At 45.1% G+C, this 19,593-nt stretch overlaps 1 protein-coding gene across 2 annotated transcripts in view; it reads left to right on the top strand.

Moving 5' to 3' along the window:
* Positions 1-17,849, top strand: part of MAP2K3 (mitogen-activated protein kinase kinase 3) — a 45,169-nt gene extending 27,320 nt beyond the window's left edge. For both annotated transcript variants that reach the window (XM_063314604.1, XM_063314605.1), the window contains exons 2-13: positions 3,440-3,472; positions 4,047-4,116; positions 4,853-4,901; positions 6,593-6,706; positions 7,552-7,671; positions 8,050-8,166; positions 9,222-9,273; positions 9,441-9,568; positions 10,843-10,920; positions 11,245-11,384; positions 13,125-13,170; positions 14,203-17,849. In XM_063314604.1, the coding sequence (XP_063170674.1) occupies positions 3,440-3,472; positions 4,047-4,116; positions 4,853-4,901; positions 6,593-6,706; positions 7,552-7,671; positions 8,050-8,166; positions 9,222-9,273; positions 9,441-9,568; positions 10,843-10,920; positions 11,245-11,384; positions 13,125-13,170; positions 14,203-14,286 (1,031 nt within the window). In that variant the 3' untranslated portion in view covers positions 14,287-17,849. The remainder of the gene's footprint in view (positions 1-3,439; positions 3,473-4,046; positions 4,117-4,852; positions 4,902-6,592; positions 6,707-7,551; positions 7,672-8,049; positions 8,167-9,221; positions 9,274-9,440; positions 9,569-10,842; positions 10,921-11,244; positions 11,385-13,124; positions 13,171-14,202) is intronic.
* The last annotated feature ends 1,744 nt before the right edge of the window (positions 17,850-19,593 follow it).

The following is a 19,593-nucleotide window of genomic DNA, read 5'->3' as shown; positions in this document are numbered from 1 at the left end:
ACAAGGCAGGCTGGGGAATTCTGGGAGTTGAAGTCCACCCATCTTCAAGCTGCCAAGGTTGAGAAACACTGGTATACATTAAATGTGACTATTTGGAACTCACTTGGGGGCTGAGGCTGGGAGTCAGAGGAACCCTGTTCTAAGCAGACATCTGCATTGGAGAACTTCGTCGTTTGCATCCTGTTTCCATAAGTCAAGGACAGCAATATTTTTTTCCTCCATGGCTGCATTTTTCCCCTTCTCAGGGAAACTGGCTGATGATCATACACTCATGAATTGCAGTAAGGCTGAAAGAAGGGGGTTCCCTCCCCCCTTTCTCAGAGTGTTTGGGGTTCTTTTAACACAAAGAGTATCACCATTTGCAGAGTCTAACCCACCCGTTTAACACTCCTCCCAGGCTCAAAAATCCATGATTTTTAGCCCTATTTTGCAGTGTGATTTTGGCTCAAGAGGCTAGAGAAACAGGCATGGGGGGCACATGTGGCCCAGAACTGCCAATGGTGTCCTTAGTAGACACCCCCACCTTTAGATTCTTAACTTGGGCAGTCCATGTGTTTTAAAGCGCTTTTTTTCCCCCATCTAAACTACTGCTTTCCAAGCTGGGCAACTTCCAGAAAAGCGGGCTTCATATTCCCAGAATTCCCTAGTCAGCAGGCCATTGCTAAGAATTCTGGGAGTTGAAGTCCATACAGCTGGAAGACGCCAAGGCCGGGAAACGACGAGTCTAAATCTATCCAAAGTAGGGAAGGTTAATGGGAAAGTTACCCTAACCCATTAGTTCCATTATGCCAAATGAAAAATCTCGGTTTCCTGAGGATCATGTATACATGGCACTAAGCAATAATGTAGTGGTTGACCTCCATATTAATAACAGAGTATTTTATATTGGAAGTATCGTTTTATATAGTTTTATATTTGATATTGGAAGTATAGTTACACGTTTAACAGCCATTATTCTGTTCAGGTCAAGCCTCGATGCTGTGTTTGTCCTGGATGGATAAAACGGGAAGTGACTTCAGGTTGCGTTTTGCAGAGTGTTTCTCTGTTTGAGTAACCTTATTCTGTATTTTGGGGCAGGGGTGGGAAGATTTCTGCTTTGTGTTTTGCTCAGCGAGCTCTTGATGGGGCAGAGAAACCTGCAGAAATTGTCCCGCTTCCTCTAGTGGGGCTCCCCAAAAGATTCAGAATTATTTTCAACCCCCTTAATTGTTTCTGCAAGAGATGAAGACCTGTGGATAAGTGAGCCGTGGCATTGCATAATGCTGTAACCCTGGAAACATTTATGGAAGTGGGAAATATTTAGCTGGACGGATAGTGTATACAATCTTAAAATAAATGTGGTTATAAAAGGATGAGCTGTGCTCTATCTGCAGGCTTTTAGATGACCTCGTAGCCTTTCTTTGTAGAGTTTAGAGCTTTGCATTGGGTTCAGACCAGGACACCATGGCTTTTTTCAAATAACCAGTCAAAACAAACCTTGGCTTACTGTAATAGGTGAAGCCAGTCACTTGGTTACAATTGCTGCTTTCCCTAACCCCTTATATATAAAAAAAATCAAGGTAGCATTCCTTCTGGATAGCTTTTGCATCGTGTCCCGCATTCCCTTGTAATTATACAAAATACCCAGTTTTGCAAATCATTGTCAGTTGCAATCAACATTGGGGAAATCTTGGTGGCTTGAATAAACAGAAGGTTTGTGTCAAGATCTGAGACAAATGATGCCAGCTTTTGAAGTCCTTCCTTCCTCTTTTCTTGATTTTTTTTTTTTAAATAAAGACTCAGAAAACTACTTGTGGGAACTCGGATGAAAATGTGGTCTTCGTCTCCTTCTGCGTGGTTGGCTTTGGAAAGTCGAGAAACGGAGGGACCTCTAGTGGTTCTGATCATGCTGGAATTGGAGGGCGGAAGCCTGGAGTTGGCTTACGTTCAAGTAGGACAAGGAAGAATGAATTAGGATGGAGTTGTTTCCCTGAGCATGGAGGTTTTCCCAGGCACAGACAAGCCTGAGACTGGCTCACTGGGCGCAAACAAACGAACAAGCCATATTTATGTGGAAAATACTGGAATGGTCTGTGTCTAAAGGAAGTAGATCTCCAATCCGAAAGAGGTTAGGAAGGTGTCTTGAAAGTGCAATGAAATATGAGATTAGCCATCCCAAGGTTTTGGACAGCAGTGAGCTTGGGTGTTAAGCCCAGTTACGCTTCCATGGATTATCAGCAGAACTCAAGTGATACTACCTGAGGCCCTACCTGCAAGGCATCTGATGGGCCATTGGGGAGCATCCTGAATTCATAAAGCCAGTCACTTGGGTTAGACCCAAGAGAGGGTGGCCCTCAACTCTCGCGTGTTCTTCATCAGACAGTTGTGTAGAAAACAAGTGGAGAACAGAAGAGCGCCAGTCCGCAGCGTGTACCGTTTCTCTGTCCTCGATAAGGTGGAATGTACCTGCGTGAAGCCTCTGGTCCATTCTGCACCTCTGTCGGTTATTTGATTTTAGGTGATGGGTACTTTTACTCCATGGCTCACAAGTTTTTAGACTCATACTTGCACAGTTGATGAACGTATATCATTACACGTACAGGTAGACCTTGCTTAACGACCACAGTTGGGACTGGAATTTTGGTTGCTAAGCGAAGCAGTCATTAAGTGAATCTGACCCTGTTTTACGACTTTTTTGTGGCAGTTGTTAAGCGAATCGTGCGGTTCCTCATTGATTTTGCTTGCCAGAAGCCGGCCGGGGAGGTTGAAAACGGCGATCCCGTGACCACAGGACTCTGTGACAGCCATAAGTGTGAGAACTGGTTGTAAGCCATTTTTTCAACACCGTTGTAAGTCCAAACCATCACTATACGAATGGTTGTTAGGTGAGGACTACCTGTAGTCCTCGTTTCGCGCGACCATTTAGCGGCCATTCGCAGTTACTGTGGTGATGAAAAAGTAACTCTGCAATCAGTCCTTGCATTGACAACCTTCGCAGGTCTGTCAAGCAAACGAAAGTTGAAATCAGATTATAAGCACCGTTGCGGTTTCACTTAGCCACTGCTTCCGTTAATGACTGAGTTGCCGGTCCCAACTGTGGTCGCTAAACAAGGATCTGTATAGCAGCTGACATTACACTTTTATTACAGCGACTCCTTGTTAGTATTTTACTGCACCCATTTGATGTGGCTTTCATGTTGCATGGTTTGCTGGCCATTGGCTGAATAAACCTTACCAGTACTGGCATCTGGTCCTTCCCTCTAAACTGGTGGAGACTTTGATTTCGAGATTGGCAGTGTGAAGGTTCTTGCAACATCAAATCTGACAACAGTTTTGCAAAAATTTTGTTTGCCTAAAGAAAGTATTTCCTCCATGGGCTTTTCCCCGCTTATGGTCAACCCAGCTATTCTGGCTTTTTTAACAACTGCTGTTTTCTAACCTCCCCCCTCTTCTCTTGCAGATCCCAAAGGATCCTTGGAAAAGCGCAAAGTTGGTAAGTTAGATCTCCATTAAAAAAAAAAATCCTCCACCACTGAAAGTCGCTTGTTTGGCATACCCGTAATATTTGAGAGTACAGCCAAAATTCTTCATTTTGGGAGCCTGTTTACCTGAGCTTTCCTACAGTTGACAGGTATCAACTGGTAGATCTTGTTCTCCACCCAGGCTTTGGACCTTTTCTTCAGCAAAATTCTTTGCTTTACTGTTTATCTTGGGCTTTTCATGAAAGCAAAACGTAGCTGTGAGGAGAGGCTCAGAAACTGCTGAGAACTGCCAGAACTCATCCTCTTGACAGCCCTGCAAGATAGGCTGGGCTGTGAGAAAGTGGAAAGAATTTCGAATCAGATGGATTCTTCATAGCCTATCCATCACTTTCCATTAATTCTCACAGTCCTGATTCACTCAAGTGATTTGCTGAGGTTTGGTTTGGCACATGATGTGAACTCAGCCATTTGTGGGGGGGGTTTTAATAAGCCACAATTGAACAGGCTATAGTCTAGCACCTCAGATGAACAGAAACCTTGCATTCTCAAGCAGATTCATTTTTAAAAGTGTCCTCTTTCTTCTAGGAACGAAGAAGAAAAGGCCACCCATTTTAAGAATGCCATCGGTCAACAAACAGTCATCCGTCCCTCCAACGTAAGATCTGTTTCACCTCGTTTTACGGGTTCCCGCCAAGTAAAAGCTAAAAGTAGTTTGGCTGAAGACCATTCTAAATTAAAGTCTGGTCCCCAAGATGCTGAAAGCCATGTGAGAAGCATTAATATTTCCTGAAAGAAGTAAAACCAGAACTTACATAAGTAAAATTTGGTTCTCCGGACCTCTGTTTAGTAGACTGCAGATGGAATGGAGAAAATGTTATTTCAGATGTCACCCCTCCCAAAGTCTGTTCTTTCTGAATCAGTCTGGACAACTGGCATAATTCAGGGCATTGGCTTCCAACGACATAATGAGATGATTGATGTTTTCACATAATTTGCCTCAATTTATGTTACTTGCATGGTTATGTAATTGACATCAATGGTGATCACCCAAATGATATAAACCCGTGCAATTGACGTACACATTTCAATTACATAATCGTCCAAAGGACATCCATTACACTCATTTGGATTTAACGGACACCCTGCCCCACAAACAGTCTGTTAAAGTGAGGTTTTGCGGTAATGTAAGAATGTGAGAAAGGATGAATTGCTGCTTTACCTTGGGCTGTTGCTGATTTATCAGCTCAAGCTGCAACTTGATTGAAATGTACTCAATCTTGTTTCTTTTTTCCATGCTAGAGCGTAGGAGATGCGCACTGGGTTTTCTTGCAATGTCTCCTCCAGAACCATTCTGGGACTGGATTGGATTCTTTTCTTTGTTTCCTCTGCAGACCTCCAAGGAACTTGGATTCCAGGACTTTTATTACCATTGGAGAAAAGGTAGGTCTTGTTCTCGTCCTGTCCTCCATCCAGGCTTTTGACCTTTTCTTCTGCAAAATTCTTTGATTTACTGTTTATCTTGGGCTTTTCATGAAAGCAAAACGTAGCTGTGAGGAGAGGCTCAGAAATGCAAAGACATGGGTTGGGATAGTGCCCCCTCCATGCAGGGGTAGACAACGCTTGTGCGCTGCTGGTCAGTTGGGACAAAATCCACGGTGTGGTGGTTTCTCCACCTTCCTGTTGAGGTTCTCGTGGTCTTGTAACAGGACAAAAGAACAAGGTTGGCCGGGTGCACAGATGACCCTGAGTAACTATGTGGTTTGCTTAGTTTTTACTTAGCAAGATAGGTTCTTCTCACATTTATGGACTGTAGAGCAGTGTTTTTCAAACTTGGCAACTTTAAGATGTGTGGACTTCAACTCCCAAAATTCCCCAGCCAGCGTGGCAGGCTGGGGTATTCTGGGAGTTGAAGTCCACACAGCTTAAAGTTGTTGAGGTTGAGAAACACTGCTGTAGACCATGAGTGCTAGCTGTGTGGGGTGTATCAGCCTTGCACCAGCCATGGTTACAACAAGCCATGGCTTGGGTGAGAATCCATCTAGGTAGGAGAGAAGTTCTGCTGTGTTGGTGGAACTCGCTTCCCCAGGAAGCTTGCTTGATACCACCTACAAAACCTCTGGAAGAATTTTCTTTCTAAGGGCTTCCAGTATCTTAAGCACTTAGGGCAACCCAGTCCTCCTCTTTTACAGTTCTGCTTTCTGTTGAACCTGACTTTAGTGTCCTTCTGAATCTCCTCCTCCTCCTCCTCCTTCATATTCCTCTTTGTGGCAAACAACCTCCTCCCCCAATTACTGCTGGGTGGGAGGCCTGACCTGACTGGGTAACAGATGGGTCACTTACGGTCACCTCCTCCCTTCCTCCCAATGGCCTTTTCCATTACTGCCTTTGAAAGCTTTTCATTGGCTATGGGATGAACCAGCCTGGACCCTTGGGAGTGTGTGTGACCCTCACGCTCAACACACCGGCTAGAAATAGCCAGTGGTCTCTAGTTACGAGCTGTCCTGTAAGCTGTATGTCATTCGAAGAATAACAACCTGAGTTTCAGGAACAGAGATAGCTTCGGTCTTCCAAGTGGGAATGGCACGCCATCAAATACAGCAGCTGTCTCAACTTTTTGACTCTGGAGAAACCCTTGAAATATGTTTCAGGCCTTGGGGAACCCCTGCACATTCAGGCTCAAAGACAGGCCAGAAGTTTCTCTGCCTTGCGTTCCTGCGGATTCTGGGGGATAGATCAAAATAATTTGCTAAGTGCTATGATGTTGTGACATCTGTAGGGATATGCAGAATAGTTTATTTTACCCTGCTGCATAGCAAGAGCAGAATATTATATGAACTTGCCTCTCTCAGATATGAAATTATTTCCCCCACACACGCGATAACTAAATTTTGTGTTGCCGCAATGAAAACAAGGCAATAACACTGTTATTTTTCCTTTTTAATGATGTTTTTATGTAATTTCTGGGTTGTTGATGGAAGCGAATTGAATTGGATGGATGAAATGTTTTGCCTTAAAGAGTGTTCATGATGGTTTGTTGGGCGGAGAGCAAGAAACCTGTTTCTATGTTCTTAACCTGCTGGTCATTTCTTTCCCCTGTTGTTCCATCCGCCAACGTCTCGTCCGATCTGCAGAATTTTGAAGTTGAGGCTGACGACTTGGTGAGCATCTCAGAACTGGGGAGAGGTGCTTACGGCGTGGTGGAGAAAGTGCATCATGCGAAGAGTGACACAATCATGGCTGTGAAGGTGAGAACGTTAGCAAAGGGGCTCAGCAAGTTGGACCGAGGGTGTTGCCTTGGCACACAGCCCTTCAAGGCAGATCAGACTAGGAAACCAATGTCATGTAGGCCAGGACTAACTTTATGGTACAGTTAAAGTAACAGAACCTTACAAGTCTGAATGTGCTCCCCCCGTCAGCCCTTTGAGGTAGTCCGGACAAGAATCCAAAACCACCTTTATTGTAAGGTTACAATAACAGAATCTTGCAAGTCTGAAAGGACATCTCTCCCCCTGCTCGCCTTTACAGTCCAAGAAACTAGGGAGGGTCCCTTCTGAGACGCTTCCCACGCCCTCATTCCTTCTGTGGGCTCAGCTGCCTCTTATCTGTCCGTTGTCTAGTCTGCAGCTCTTGCTCCTGTCTCCCACGGTCATTCCCACAGACTATTACACCCCCTCTCTCCCTATATCTTCATGTGAACCAGGGAGGAGCTTGTCTGAGAGGTTTCTGCATGTTCCATTCTTTCTCTGGACTCAGCTCCCTTTTATCTGACTGTTGCCTTGGTGGTGCCTCTTCCTCCTGCCCTCCAGGTTATTCCCTCCACCCTCTACATGCATGAACCCAGGTGTTGTGTTTTGCAAACAGGGCTCTACGGCTTAGCATAGGGCCCCAGAACAGTCAGCAGTGATGATGTATCTCAGTGTTGTTCCATCTTGAGGAGTGGACAGCCAACTCCCAGAATTCCCCATCCAGCCGAGCCCTTGCTGAGAATTCTGGGGGTCGTGGTCCAATATCTCAAGGTCGAAGAGGTTGGGAAGGCGGTCTTACTCCCGGTGCTCCACCGTTGATTTTAATTCTTTTCCTTCCGATCCAGAGGATCCGAGCCACTGTGAATACTCAGGAGCAGAAGAGACTAGTGATGGATCTAGATGTCTCCATGAGGACAGTTGACTGCTTTTACACGGTCACTTTTTATGGAGCCCTTTTCAGAGAGGTAACGAAGGAAATCCAGAGTCTTTACTGGCTCACTGGTAGACTGTGAGCACTGAAGCATGGATGGAATGGTAGAAGGCAGAAGGCATGGATGGAAACAGGCTGTTCTGTTTTCCTGTAAGAGCTGATCCTTTGCCCTTTGCTGTGATTTGGGAGCCCAAGCGATGGGGTTGTTGCCTTGTCAATAGAGGTATCAACTCGCCTGCAGGGCACCTGAAAATGTCATTTCCAATTTTCAATTTCAAAGCTTAATTCCGCTTCCTAAATAGCAATGGGGATGCGTTGTCTGAACTGAGCGGGGGAAGTGGCTTAAGATTTTTCAAACGAATACAATCAAGGAAGGAATAAAATCTCTGCTCTGCCTTCACTTGGTGCTCAGGGCGATGTATGGATCTGCATGGAGTTGATGGACACGTCTCTGGATAAATTTTATAAGAAGGTTCTGGAGAAGAAGAAGACCATCCCTGAAGATATACTGGGAAAAATAGCCGTGTCTGTGAGTGTTATCTTTACCTGGATGAGGGAGTGGCCACTTTCAGATGCAAAGCTGAATTATAATTCAGGGTTATAAATCTAGCTGGCAAATAATATGCCCTCCCTCCTTTCTGGAATGGGAACAAAAATACCTCTTCCATTACTAGATTGGCCCCAAGCTAGTGCAATGTTTCTCAACAGATGGGTGGACTTCAACTCCCAGAATTCCCCAGCCAGCCGGAATTCTGGAAGTTAGCCCACCCATCTTAAAGTTGTCAAGGTTGAGAAACACTGGTTTGGTATGTTAACCAAACCTGAGTTTCATTGTGGTTAGTAGGAACCTGAGTTTCAAAAACAGTGCCCTGGAGCTTGCATGTTTCCATGCCCAGCTTCCCTGCCATTTTGTCCTGGTTCAGACAACCAAACAAACTCAGCTTAATTAAGATGGAAATGAAAACTTCTGACTTTGTCCTTGCAGCTAATTGGAAGATAAAGCTACACCAGACTCCAGTGGAAGGCTTGGCTTGTTCTCTTAATGCTAGATTAGTTTTCTCCAAACTAATGGAGGATTTGATTGATTGATTGATTGATTGATTATGTGTCCTGAAGTTGTTGTTGACCAGAAGCATCCATGCAAACCAGTGTTTCTCAACTTTGGCAACTTTAAGATATGTGGACTTCAACTCCCAGAATTCCCAAGCCAGAATTCTGGGAGTTGAAGTCCACCCATCTTAAAGGGGCCAAGATTGAGAAACACTGGCGTAGATGGAGGACTCAAAGCCCCTTCGTGCGCAGCTGTTCCTCCATACAGGTGCTTCTTAGTTTGGGCATATCCTGGGAGTAAGGCAGCAATTTGTAATTGTTTTTTTGTGAGCCGGGGATCCAGCTTGGGGCTGCTGAGATGCTTGTGTAAAACAACAGGGTCTGGGGTTTTTGTGGGGGTGTTTGAGACCAGGAAAAGGGATAATTGGTCAAATGGTTAAAGAGCCGCTGTTCCATACAGCAGCTGGACAGCGTGTAGTTGTGACAGCTTCCCAACACTAACAGGCACCGGCTATTTCTTCCCCTCCTGTCCAGATTGTGCGGGCATTGGAGCATCTCCACAGCAAGCTGTCGGTGATTCACAGAGGTAAATGTCTGTTCCAAATCTCATCCAGGTGGCAGGTGACTTCCCACCATTCTTCCCCAATGCCGTTGAAATGGTGGGCGGCTGAAACTGGGGTGATGTTTTTCCACCTCAGCTTTGTGGGCAAGGATTCCAAAAAGGCATTTGCCATGTCTCTTCTCTGCTTACAGATGTGAAGCCATCCAATGTCCTGATCAACAAACAGGGGCATGTGAAAATGTGTGATTTTGGAATCAGTGGTTATTTGGTGGATTCAGTGGCTAAAACCCTGGATGCCGGCTGCAAACCTTACATGGCTGTGAGTGTGGGGACAATTAGAGGTGGGGGGGTGTCTGTTGTGGGGACATGTGTACGTGGGTTTGGGGAATAGTGTCCTGTCCTTTTCTCCTTTCCTCCAATTCTAATTTGCCTTTCCTACAGAGAATTGTCCTTTCATTCAGGCTTGTCCTTTCATTTCTCTCCAAATAGAAGGAAGTGCAGAAGGGTAATTATTTTTTAGCCAAATCTGATTCCTGTCAACTGTTCAAGTATCCATCTTGGGTTTCTCTGGGTGTGTTAGACAAACAAGGAGCTTCAAATGGAAGAGGAAGGGAAGATGAGGACGATTTCCCTCCTGTTTTTCAGAAAATAGGGGAAAACGTGGTTATTTCACCAAGTCTTCAGGTCCAGGGTGTTAGAGATTCTCTGGACCACCCTTTCTCAACTTTTGAGAAAGGGTGGTCTGGAGGAACCCTTGAAATATTTTCCAGGCCTCGGGGAACCCCTGCACATTCAGGCTCAAAGATAGGCCAGAAGTTGCAAATTATTATATTTGTTTCATGGGTGGGCCTGTCTAGATGCACTAACAGGGTTCTTCAACTGAAAACAAAGAACGAAGCTTACCTCTTTAATGTGAAGTTGCCCTAATTTGAAATAATTTTGTAAAGAAATCCTGATCTTCCCGGGAACTCCTAGTGACCTCTTGCGGAACCCGAGGGTCCCTGCTCTGGACAATGAATTAGTTTTTTTGTGTAGAATGTTGATTTCCTGCTTTTAGATGGTTATTCACAAGGTGTAGTTTTAGTTTTAAAATGGGTTATTGCTCAGTTTTTAATCCCTGATTAGAGATTTGGGAGCTGTACACTGCACAGAGATTGGAGCAGCCTATAAGTCCATGTCTCTCTATCTCTCTGTCTCTCTGTCTGTCATATGTGTCTGGGGTTTGACCAAAAGTAGAATGAACCTTGCAGACCAATATGATGGCAAAGGTGGTTGTGTGCTGGTTTATTATAGTTCATTAGGGCTATATTCTACTCTACCCCAATCCCTATGGGGTGTACATTGGCTCAATTCCATCCTCCCAAAGCTCACAACAACCCTGTGAGGTAGGGTCAGGCTAGAGCATTCTGATTGGCCTAATGTCTCTGCAGGAGTTATTGGGCCACGTGGATTGCTGGCATTCATCCAGGACCCTCACAGCTCCCGGCTTCTTTGACTGAGTTTGTTTAATTATTAAATTTATATAGCTGCCCATCTCACACATGTGCCTCTGGGTGGTGCACACAAATCAAGTTCTCCCTTTCTGTTCTGCAGCCAGAAAGAATAAACCCGGAGCTAAACCAGAAGGGGTACAATGTGAAATCAGACGTGTGGAGTCTTGGGATCACTTTGGTAAGAAATCAAGGAGCCCTCGGTTGCTGGCAAGCCAGAAAGCAGAAGGGCCAAGACACCTGCTGTGCTTTGGATATAGTATGGATTATGGGGATAATAACTGCAGCGATGAAAGTAACAACAACTCTTATATGGTCAGTGAAAGACGTGCATAAAGAAGAGCGTCCTTCGCAGGTATAGATAAGTTTAGAAATGAGTTTCACACGGTGGATGTGCAGTGGTACGTGGGAAAGACCTTGGGAGGCTGGGGAAAGAGATGCTGCCATGGAACCCTGGTGGGGAAACCCTGTGCTGGGCAACTCCCATCTTTTCCTCTCCATCCAGATCGAGATGGCCATTCTCCGTTTCCCCTACGACTCTTGGGGGACCCCCTTCCAGCAGCTTAAGCAGGTAGTGGAAGAACCGTCCCCTCAGCTCCCGGCCGACCGTTTCTCCAAAGACTTTGTCGACTTCACCGCCCAGTGGTAAATTCCTCTGTGTTGTATTTATTTTTTTTAAAAAAGGGAAATAGAAAACTAACACAAACGGGGGACGGGGGGGCAGGGGGAACAGAAATACTGGCTGTGCAGTGAAAAAGAGAAACAAACGACCCAGCTAACATCCTTAAAAAAAAATTCAAAGAGAGGGTAAAAGGGTAATTAACTGGAAGAAAAGAGAGAAAGCACCCATCTAACGTCCATTGGTATCCATGTGGAATTTATTCCGTCCACAGGCTTATCATGAAGTCTAGCCCATGTAGCTTCATCTTCTCATTTTTAAGACACGGGGACTTTTGAAAAATAGATAAGAGACTCATCTCTTGAATCCATTAATTTTAAAAAAAAATTCCCTGTATGTAAAATTCTCCCATCTCTGTGCTCCGCGCACGATAGAGCCAAAACTTTTTGTGAGGTGGCAAATTCCGTGTTTTAGAAATTAACTGTAATACCCCTCTCCTAAACTGTATTCACATTGGTAATGATGTGGTAAGTTTCTTGGTGTTCAGCCATCTGAACAGATTTTTCCCAAGAAGAATCCTTCAGATGTGGCCTTCAACTCCGACCCTCCATCTCTGGTGGGCGTGGGGGTGCCTCGTTAGGAATTTTGCTTTAAAACCACGGAAAGGCTTGGGAACTAAGATGAGATACGGAATCCCTGTTCAGAATCCTTCCCTTTGTGCCCCTCCAGAAACTAAATCGTGGGGGCTAGAAACTTTAACGATGGTTTTTGTAATGCCGAAGCATTGCATTTTCCTCGACTTGCAGACGGATCGCTTCTTGCCACTGTTGCTGGCCGTGTGGGTGCACGGCTGGAACTGTGGCAATTCCAACTCAGTTCTACCACTGAGCACTCCACCTTCTGCTTGCAAACCATGGTTCTGCGCGACTTTCCACCACCAAGCTGTGCGTGGTTCCTCGTTTGCATTTCATGTGGTGGAAAGGCGCAGACGTCCTGTTCCAATCTAGGGCTGTGTGAACGGTGATTTAAAAAGAAATGGGCATCTCCCTTGTGCTGGTCACAATCTGGATCAAGATTCTAATATTTCTTGTTTGCCTTGTGGAATTGGGGGAGCAAGAAAGAGCTCCTGTTGATCCCCAAATATAAAGAGTTATTCCACACTCCGCCATATCTTGAAAAGGAGGAGGTATCTCCCTGCCATTCCAGACTGAAGGCCTGTAGCAGCAAGCCAGTTTGGTATCATGGTTAAGGCATCAGGCTAGAAAGCGGGAGACTGTGAGTTCTAGTCCTGCCTTGGGCATGACGCCAGCTGGGTGACCTTAGGCCAGTCACTCCCTCGCAGCCCTAGGAAGGAAGCAATGGCAAACCACTTCTGAAAACCTTGCCAAGAAAACTACAGGGACTTGTCCAGGCAGCCTCCAAGAATCGGACACGATTGAACGGATTAAAAAAAAAAAAGAAGCAGCAAGCAGAATCTTTCTGCATGATGGACCAAGAAATGTAGGCTGAGAACTTCTTGCCAAAATCTCCCAAATGGTAAAACAGAAGTGTAGGATTTCTTAAAAGCAAAGAGAACAACAAGACTGGCCCTGATAATTTGGAATTCTCCAACAATGCTTACCTTCATGCACGGCGGTAGATAAAATAGGCCGCAACAGCTGATCATGGTTAAGAGCAGAGTGATGGGTGTTTCTGTTATCCCAATGACAAATCTTTAAGCTTTGATTGGGGCTGATGTTCTGGTGGTCTTTTTTTTTTCTTTCCAGTCTGAGGAAGAACCCTGCTGAACGAATGAGCTACTTAGAGCTGATGGTGAGTTTGATCTTCTTTCTCATGGCCCAGTTTTAATCCAGTTTAACCAGGTCCCTGCAGGCGAGCACAGGGCAGCCTTAATCATAGTGCCCGATGTGGAATTGAACGTGGCAGCTCAGGCAGAAAGTCATATTGCTTAGTAACATCTAGAGAAAGGATAGATGGAAGGGAGGGAGGGAGGAAGGAAGGAAAAGACTAGCCATTGTTTCTCAGCTTCAGTTGTCCCAACTCCAGGAGGAAGCCAGCCATCCTCATCTTGCATATCATGATAAGGATTACATCTTAGAGTCCTTGCTTAACCACCACAATTGGGACCAGAATTTTGGTTGCGAAGCAATGCAGTCGTTAAGCAGGGCATCCCATGACCGGACCAGATTTCACAACCATTTTTACCATGGTTGTTAAGCAAATCAATGGTTCCCTATTGATTTGGCTTGTCAGAAGCTGGCTGGGAAGGTTGCAAATCACAGTCACGTGACTGCAGGATGCTGCAACTGGTCATAAATGTGAGCTGGTCAGCAAACGCCCAAATCATGATGAAGTGACCATGGGGGTGCGACGGTTGCAATTTCGAGGATGGGTCGTAAATAACTTTTTAGCCCCGTCGTATCTCTGAACCATTATTAAACGGACGGTCATTAAGCGAGGACGACTTGTATATGAATGTGCAGGATCCTAAAGATTAACAGCTCCACTCTGCCAAGTATTTAGAACATGTTTGTTAAGAGGAGGATGGTGTTCTGATCTTGGTTTGCCATGATTTCTAGCCCTCACAGTGAACTCTAGCTGACCTATCTTGAACACTGGGATGCAGTTTTAAAAGTCAAGGTTGCCAAAGCCAAGAATGACTTGGGAGGGTGTATTATTTTTAGTTTGGGGCTTGCGAGAAATGCTGCAAGTGTCTTGTCTTCCAGCCTTTGCCGGTGGCCAGAGATGTGAAGAACATCCCAATTTCTCTTCCCATGTGCTGAAACCACTATTATTATTTTTCTTCCTCCTCTTTCTTCCACTTCTCCTTCCTTCTTCTGACAGGCTCACCCCTTCTTCACTCTTCACGACACCAAAGAGACTGAGATGGCTTCCTTCGTCACAGAAATCCTCGGGGAAGACTCTTAAACTCCCCAGACCTCGCCATCACGCCGAATCAACTGGAGTGGCATCGTCCTGGTTTCTCCCAGCGGGAAGAACCGAGGCAGTCGGAAACTTCTTAGCATTAACGGCGGTTTGCACGAAATAGAACAGATGTCTTTGTCCGCAGCCTCCCTTGGCCCAGTCCAGCCTCTCACGATACTTCTTCTCCATGTCTTCGAGAGAGAGGCCACGGTGGCGGTGTGGCCTCACCCTGCCTGAAGAAATCTAGCTTCAGAACGCCGTCTTGGGCGGCCTGGCTGAGGCCTGCCCTTGAAATTCTCCACTGCCCTTTCAGCTGCTGCCGAGGTGAATTTTAGCGTGTTCCCTGCAATGGACCCACCCCAGAAATGCAGCTGTGGACATTCAGGAATTTTCTAGACTGCATGCAAAACTGCAACACCCGCCCCCCGCCCTTTTAAAGATGCCGCTGCTAAGAAGAGGCTTGTGTTGGTTTGTGTGCCTTGCAATGTCCAAACTCTCTTTATGTAGAAAATCAAGGCTGGAAAGAGGGTTAGAATAGGATCTTTCTGTAAGTATGTGTTCTGTTTTCTGCAATTCTTCCTTTCTTTTTTTCCTTTTTACCCTAAAGAAACAATTTCCCTTTTCCTCCTTCCCCCCCAAAAAACCCAAAAACCCTCCTGGAAAGATTTTACATCCCAATTTTGTGGCCTACGTTCCTGGATTGTGAAGCGCCCACCCACCCCAGTTTTGTCACCTCTTCCGATGTTTACTTCGAAGAATTCACAGAGGAAGACACTCCTCGTTTGGGTAAAAACAGCCAGAGGGCCATCTGTCTTCTCAATCTACGGAGGGAGCGTCTTTTCACCGGCTCCTGGATCGCATGGCTGAAATACAGAAGCCGAGCGGTGCTTTTCAACATACAAATTGTTTTGATGTGCATTTCACCTTTCAAGTAGGCATCCTGAGCCACTAAAACGAAACCCAAAGGTTCAGCTATTGTGGGGCCTCTCTCTCCATAGCCACCACCTTCAGAGGTTGAAAATGTCAGTAAAAACCAGATGGCCCCCCGTGCGGTGTCAAGAGATGGAGTTAGGTGGATCGCTTCCCCCACGTCCAAATTGGGAAGCGGGGTTGATCCTATGGGCTAATTCCCTTTTTCTCTTGATCCACGTCATCTTTCCTAGATGGTTGGAAGCAGGAAGTCCATACACAGCCAGGAGAAGTTAGACGTTGGAGTGGATCGTCTGCCTTCCCTTGAGAACTTCAGTCTCCCCCATCACTCCTTAGCTCCGAAATGGGTCCACCAGGATCTCACCTCCCTTCCAACACAGCGCACTGCCCCTCCACAAAACTTACTTACACCCACTCAGATCTTTGCACACATTTACCTTTTAGTGCCAATCCTACAGTTTTGCCTACTGCCCAAACTCAACGTCTAATGAATTGGCCATGGCGCCATTCGCCAAATCAAGCACTCACGTTGAGGTTCGTGAGATTTGCCCCAAGGCATCCATCATGGTTAGGAACGACGGGCTGGGTTCACACACGGACACCACAATTTGGCTTGTTGCGATGTGCAGTTAGCCACGGCTAGAACCGAGGTGGCTGTGTTATGGCTTTGCCTGCCTGCCTGAGAACATCTGGATTGAAGTTGAGGCTGTCTGCCGGTGAGGGATGTGCTTTCTGCACTGAGCCCATTGCTGGCTGATCATCTGTATCCTACTTTTGCAGGAAAAAATGCATAGGAACATGGGTGTGAATGATTTCTAAACGGGGAACAAATGAAATGTTTTTCTTTACCACACCTCCAGAGAACTGAACAACGTGGAGAATTCTTCCCTTTTTATAGACTTGCTTCTGTGAAACCTTTCTCTACCCCCCACCCACCCACCCAAAAGGAAATATTACCAGTGGCTTGTATTCACATTTCTTGTTTTCCTGTGGATTCCCTCCCTTCATACTGCTATGCCAAAGAAGTAAATTATCTTTCAACATGTGTGTGTATATATATACATATATATATATATATATCATATAAATGATGAATAGATGCAGAATAAGCTTGGAGAAAGCACCAGCACATGAAATTTCCAGGAGAATGTTAAAACACACACAAAAGGGAAAACCCATTTTAAGGACACAGGAAGTGGTGGCATGTCAGGATTGTACGAGGTGCTAAAAAAACAGATCCACCTGTTTGTTTAATCTGTCCAGTCTGAAGAAATATCATTAGCACCCTCAAGCTGTGGCTTGATCTTCACCAATGGCCACCTCCACTGGAAGGTGATTGAGTTGCTAGTCCCTGTTGATCCACTAAAACGTCTCAGCCTTGGCGATGTTACAGATGGGGCTCAACACAGCCTCCCGCAAGGTGCTTTTTAAAAGAGACCTGCCGTTCTCATCGGTAGCTTTGAAAGACCCATCCAAGTACTAACCAGACCCAAGCAAACTTTGTTTTCAGGATCAGCTGTGGGTCACCTTTGCCACCAGTAAGCAGTTTGGAAAGGCAATGCTAATCACATTGCTCTCTAGAAACTTATTCTGACGCAAGGCCCCTTGTAAAGATGCTCTCATAATAGGTCTTAGGTTGCTGGTCAAACCTCTGTCCATAATTTGGCCTGAACCTCGTTCAAAACAGGGTTGAGGGCCACCAGGGCCTGTCTCATCCCTTCCAGATGTTTGGCTCCCCATCTGAGTGATGCCACCAAATTGCAACATCATTAATGACACAGGGAGACTATTCTGTTAACTCTCCCTATGCAGTTTAACGTTTCACGTTGGGTTTTGTCTCGATCCTGCCTGATTTGGGGGGGGGGCGGTTCCCAGGCTGGATCAGAGGGACCTGATGTGGCCCCGAGGCTACAGGAGATTGACCACCTCTGCATCACCATTATTCGGACCGACCTCTGTCACACCTTGTGGCGGCAGCGGCTTCTGGAAATGAAATCTCCCTCAACTATGTTGTCTGTTTTGCTATTTTGTACCCTCTGCACTTTATGGAGGCAAATCTACAGCACTTCTCCTGCGATGTCCTTCGAGCGTAACGGGATGGGCTTCAGGTTGCTGTTGCTGGGCATCTCTAATGTTACTTTTTCTTACTGGTTTTGGAATAGCGGGAGGGTGCTTGGCTATCACTCCCCGGGCTTCTCCAGTTTCTTTTCGTGCTTCAGTGTTTGTTTTTTCAAATGCATGCTTTTTGGATTTTACAGGGTTTTTTTTTTCCTCACCCCCACCTGCTTCTCTTCTACACCCTGCAAATAAAAACCTGGTTTGGCTTGGAACCCAGCAAATGAAATGACCACAGGCTGCTTGTGGAGCACGAGCTAGGTCTCCACAGTGCAAAAAGTGACCGTCTGCTTTCCAGGCTGATCTGAGCTCGAAGAAAGCTTGATAGCATGTTATTCCCCCCTCTGTTTTTTTTTCCCTTTCCACCTCTCCCCCCCCCCCCCCCACCCAAAAGGAGTTTCCAGTGGAAATGGAAGACTATTTATATTTAGATAAGGACACTGGGTGCTTTTATGATTTGGAAGACTCTCTCTAATAACTAACTTGGTTGTTGGTTTTCAATAAAAGAAGCCCCCAATCTAGTCTGTGTGATTGTGGCTTTCTTGCAAAAGCGTGACACTTTTATTTTCCCTGAAGATATTTTCAACCGAAGAATTTATAGAGCACACTAAGTAAAGCTTTGATTCTGAGATTTATGGAGTGTTCAGTCCAGTCTTGGAACCCAGGCAGCTTCCTGAATTGGATTAAACAGTCTGGATCAGATCAGACAGGATGCCTTCAAATTGCTTTGACAGTGGGAAAGGCTTTGGTCAATACCCATATAAGCCTTTTCTAATCAGTTTGCCAAACCCAATGATCTCAGCTTGATGCTGGAAAAAAATTGGCTAGGTTTTCTGCATCGATTTGAACCTGAGCCAATTTGCATTCCCATTATGCTAAACCAAAGCCAGAGAAAATGCATGATGATTTTGCGCTCTGTAGTCCTATTTTAGGTACTGGGGGCGGTGGGTTGCTTTTATTGTTTGAATAAAAGAAACAAAAATAAACAGCATACAAGGAAAAAAAGTACTAAAAGATAGGCACAAATTCATGGATACCTATGTGTATATATTCTAATTATATAATATATATTGTCAGTGCTTCAATGAATGGTAGCCGTATTATCATCCATAGCCAATCTCCATTGATTAGCAAGTCACTTGCAGATTACTGAGAACATCAATTGCAGATCATTGAGTAATTGAACCCACCTCTATATTTTTAGCTGAAAAATAAATCTTTTGGCTGTAAGTAGGGCATGGAGAATCCAATTTCTTGGTCCAGAGGTCAACTTCCATGCAACAGGGATGTAGTTCAAAAGAATATGACTGTCTGAAAATATTAAATTTTTGTCTCAAAATTGAGTTAATATGTACTTCCTCCCAAATGGAACAATTATAGGTTACTGTAAAACATGTTTAAATTAAGCAATTTGCTAGCAGGATTCTCAAAACACATTTATTCTTGGGGCAGTGGAGGAGAAAGCATGAGCCAGAAATCTGTTGACCCAGCGGTCTTCTGTTAGTTGTTTGCGAACTGTTGCCTTCTTCCCTCTATCGTCCTTCAGCTGTTTGAGAAATTCTAATGTCCTTTTTGTTGTCATTGCCTGAAGGAGGGGGAAAGAATTGATTTGAATCTGAGCCTTTTAATCATGGTGCTGGGGGGAAAAAACTGAGAACCACTCAGACTGCAAGGTGAGCAAATAATTCAATATCAAACGAAGGAAAACCAGACTGCTCGATATAAAGGATTAATTGCAATGCTAAAGCTTAAATATTTTGGACGCATAAGGCAAAGGCAAGATCCTTTGGAGTGTTTTGGAAGTTTGGAAAAATCGAAGGCAATTAGAAAGGACGCTGGAAGAAAATGAGGTGGCTAGACGATCTTGCTGATGACACCAGCAGGGGCTTACAAGAATTCAGAGCTGTTTGTGATGGACAATCAAGGCTAATGATGTCTGTCTGGGTCATGAAGAGTGGGAAGCAAATGAACAACAATGGCATTTCATCAAATGCTTTCTGCATTTGGCACTATCCTGTCCCTTAATCCTTTTATTCCTAGGAAGAAGTGCAGCCCGTTGCATTTTAAAAATAAAACTGCTAGCAATTCAGATCCAGTGCTTGCAGGATAGTTATGGGTAAATGTCCTAAATGCCACTAGAGCAGAGCCAGGAGAATTTAATGCTTTGCAGAACAATATCTGTTGAATTCCTGCAAGCAGGAATTTTACTTCAGCAGCCTTCCAAACAAGGGTAGTACTATGTGTATTGCAAAAATATGTCTGTAA

The sequence above is a fragment of the Candoia aspera genome, chromosome 14, assembly GCF_035149785.1.
Source record: "Candoia aspera isolate rCanAsp1 chromosome 14, rCanAsp1.hap2, whole genome shotgun sequence".
Lineage (NCBI taxonomy): Eukaryota > Metazoa > Chordata > Lepidosauria > Squamata > Boidae > Candoia > Candoia aspera.
The sequence above is the reverse complement of the archived record's forward strand: the minus strand, read 5'-3'. Positions and strand labels throughout refer to the sequence as shown.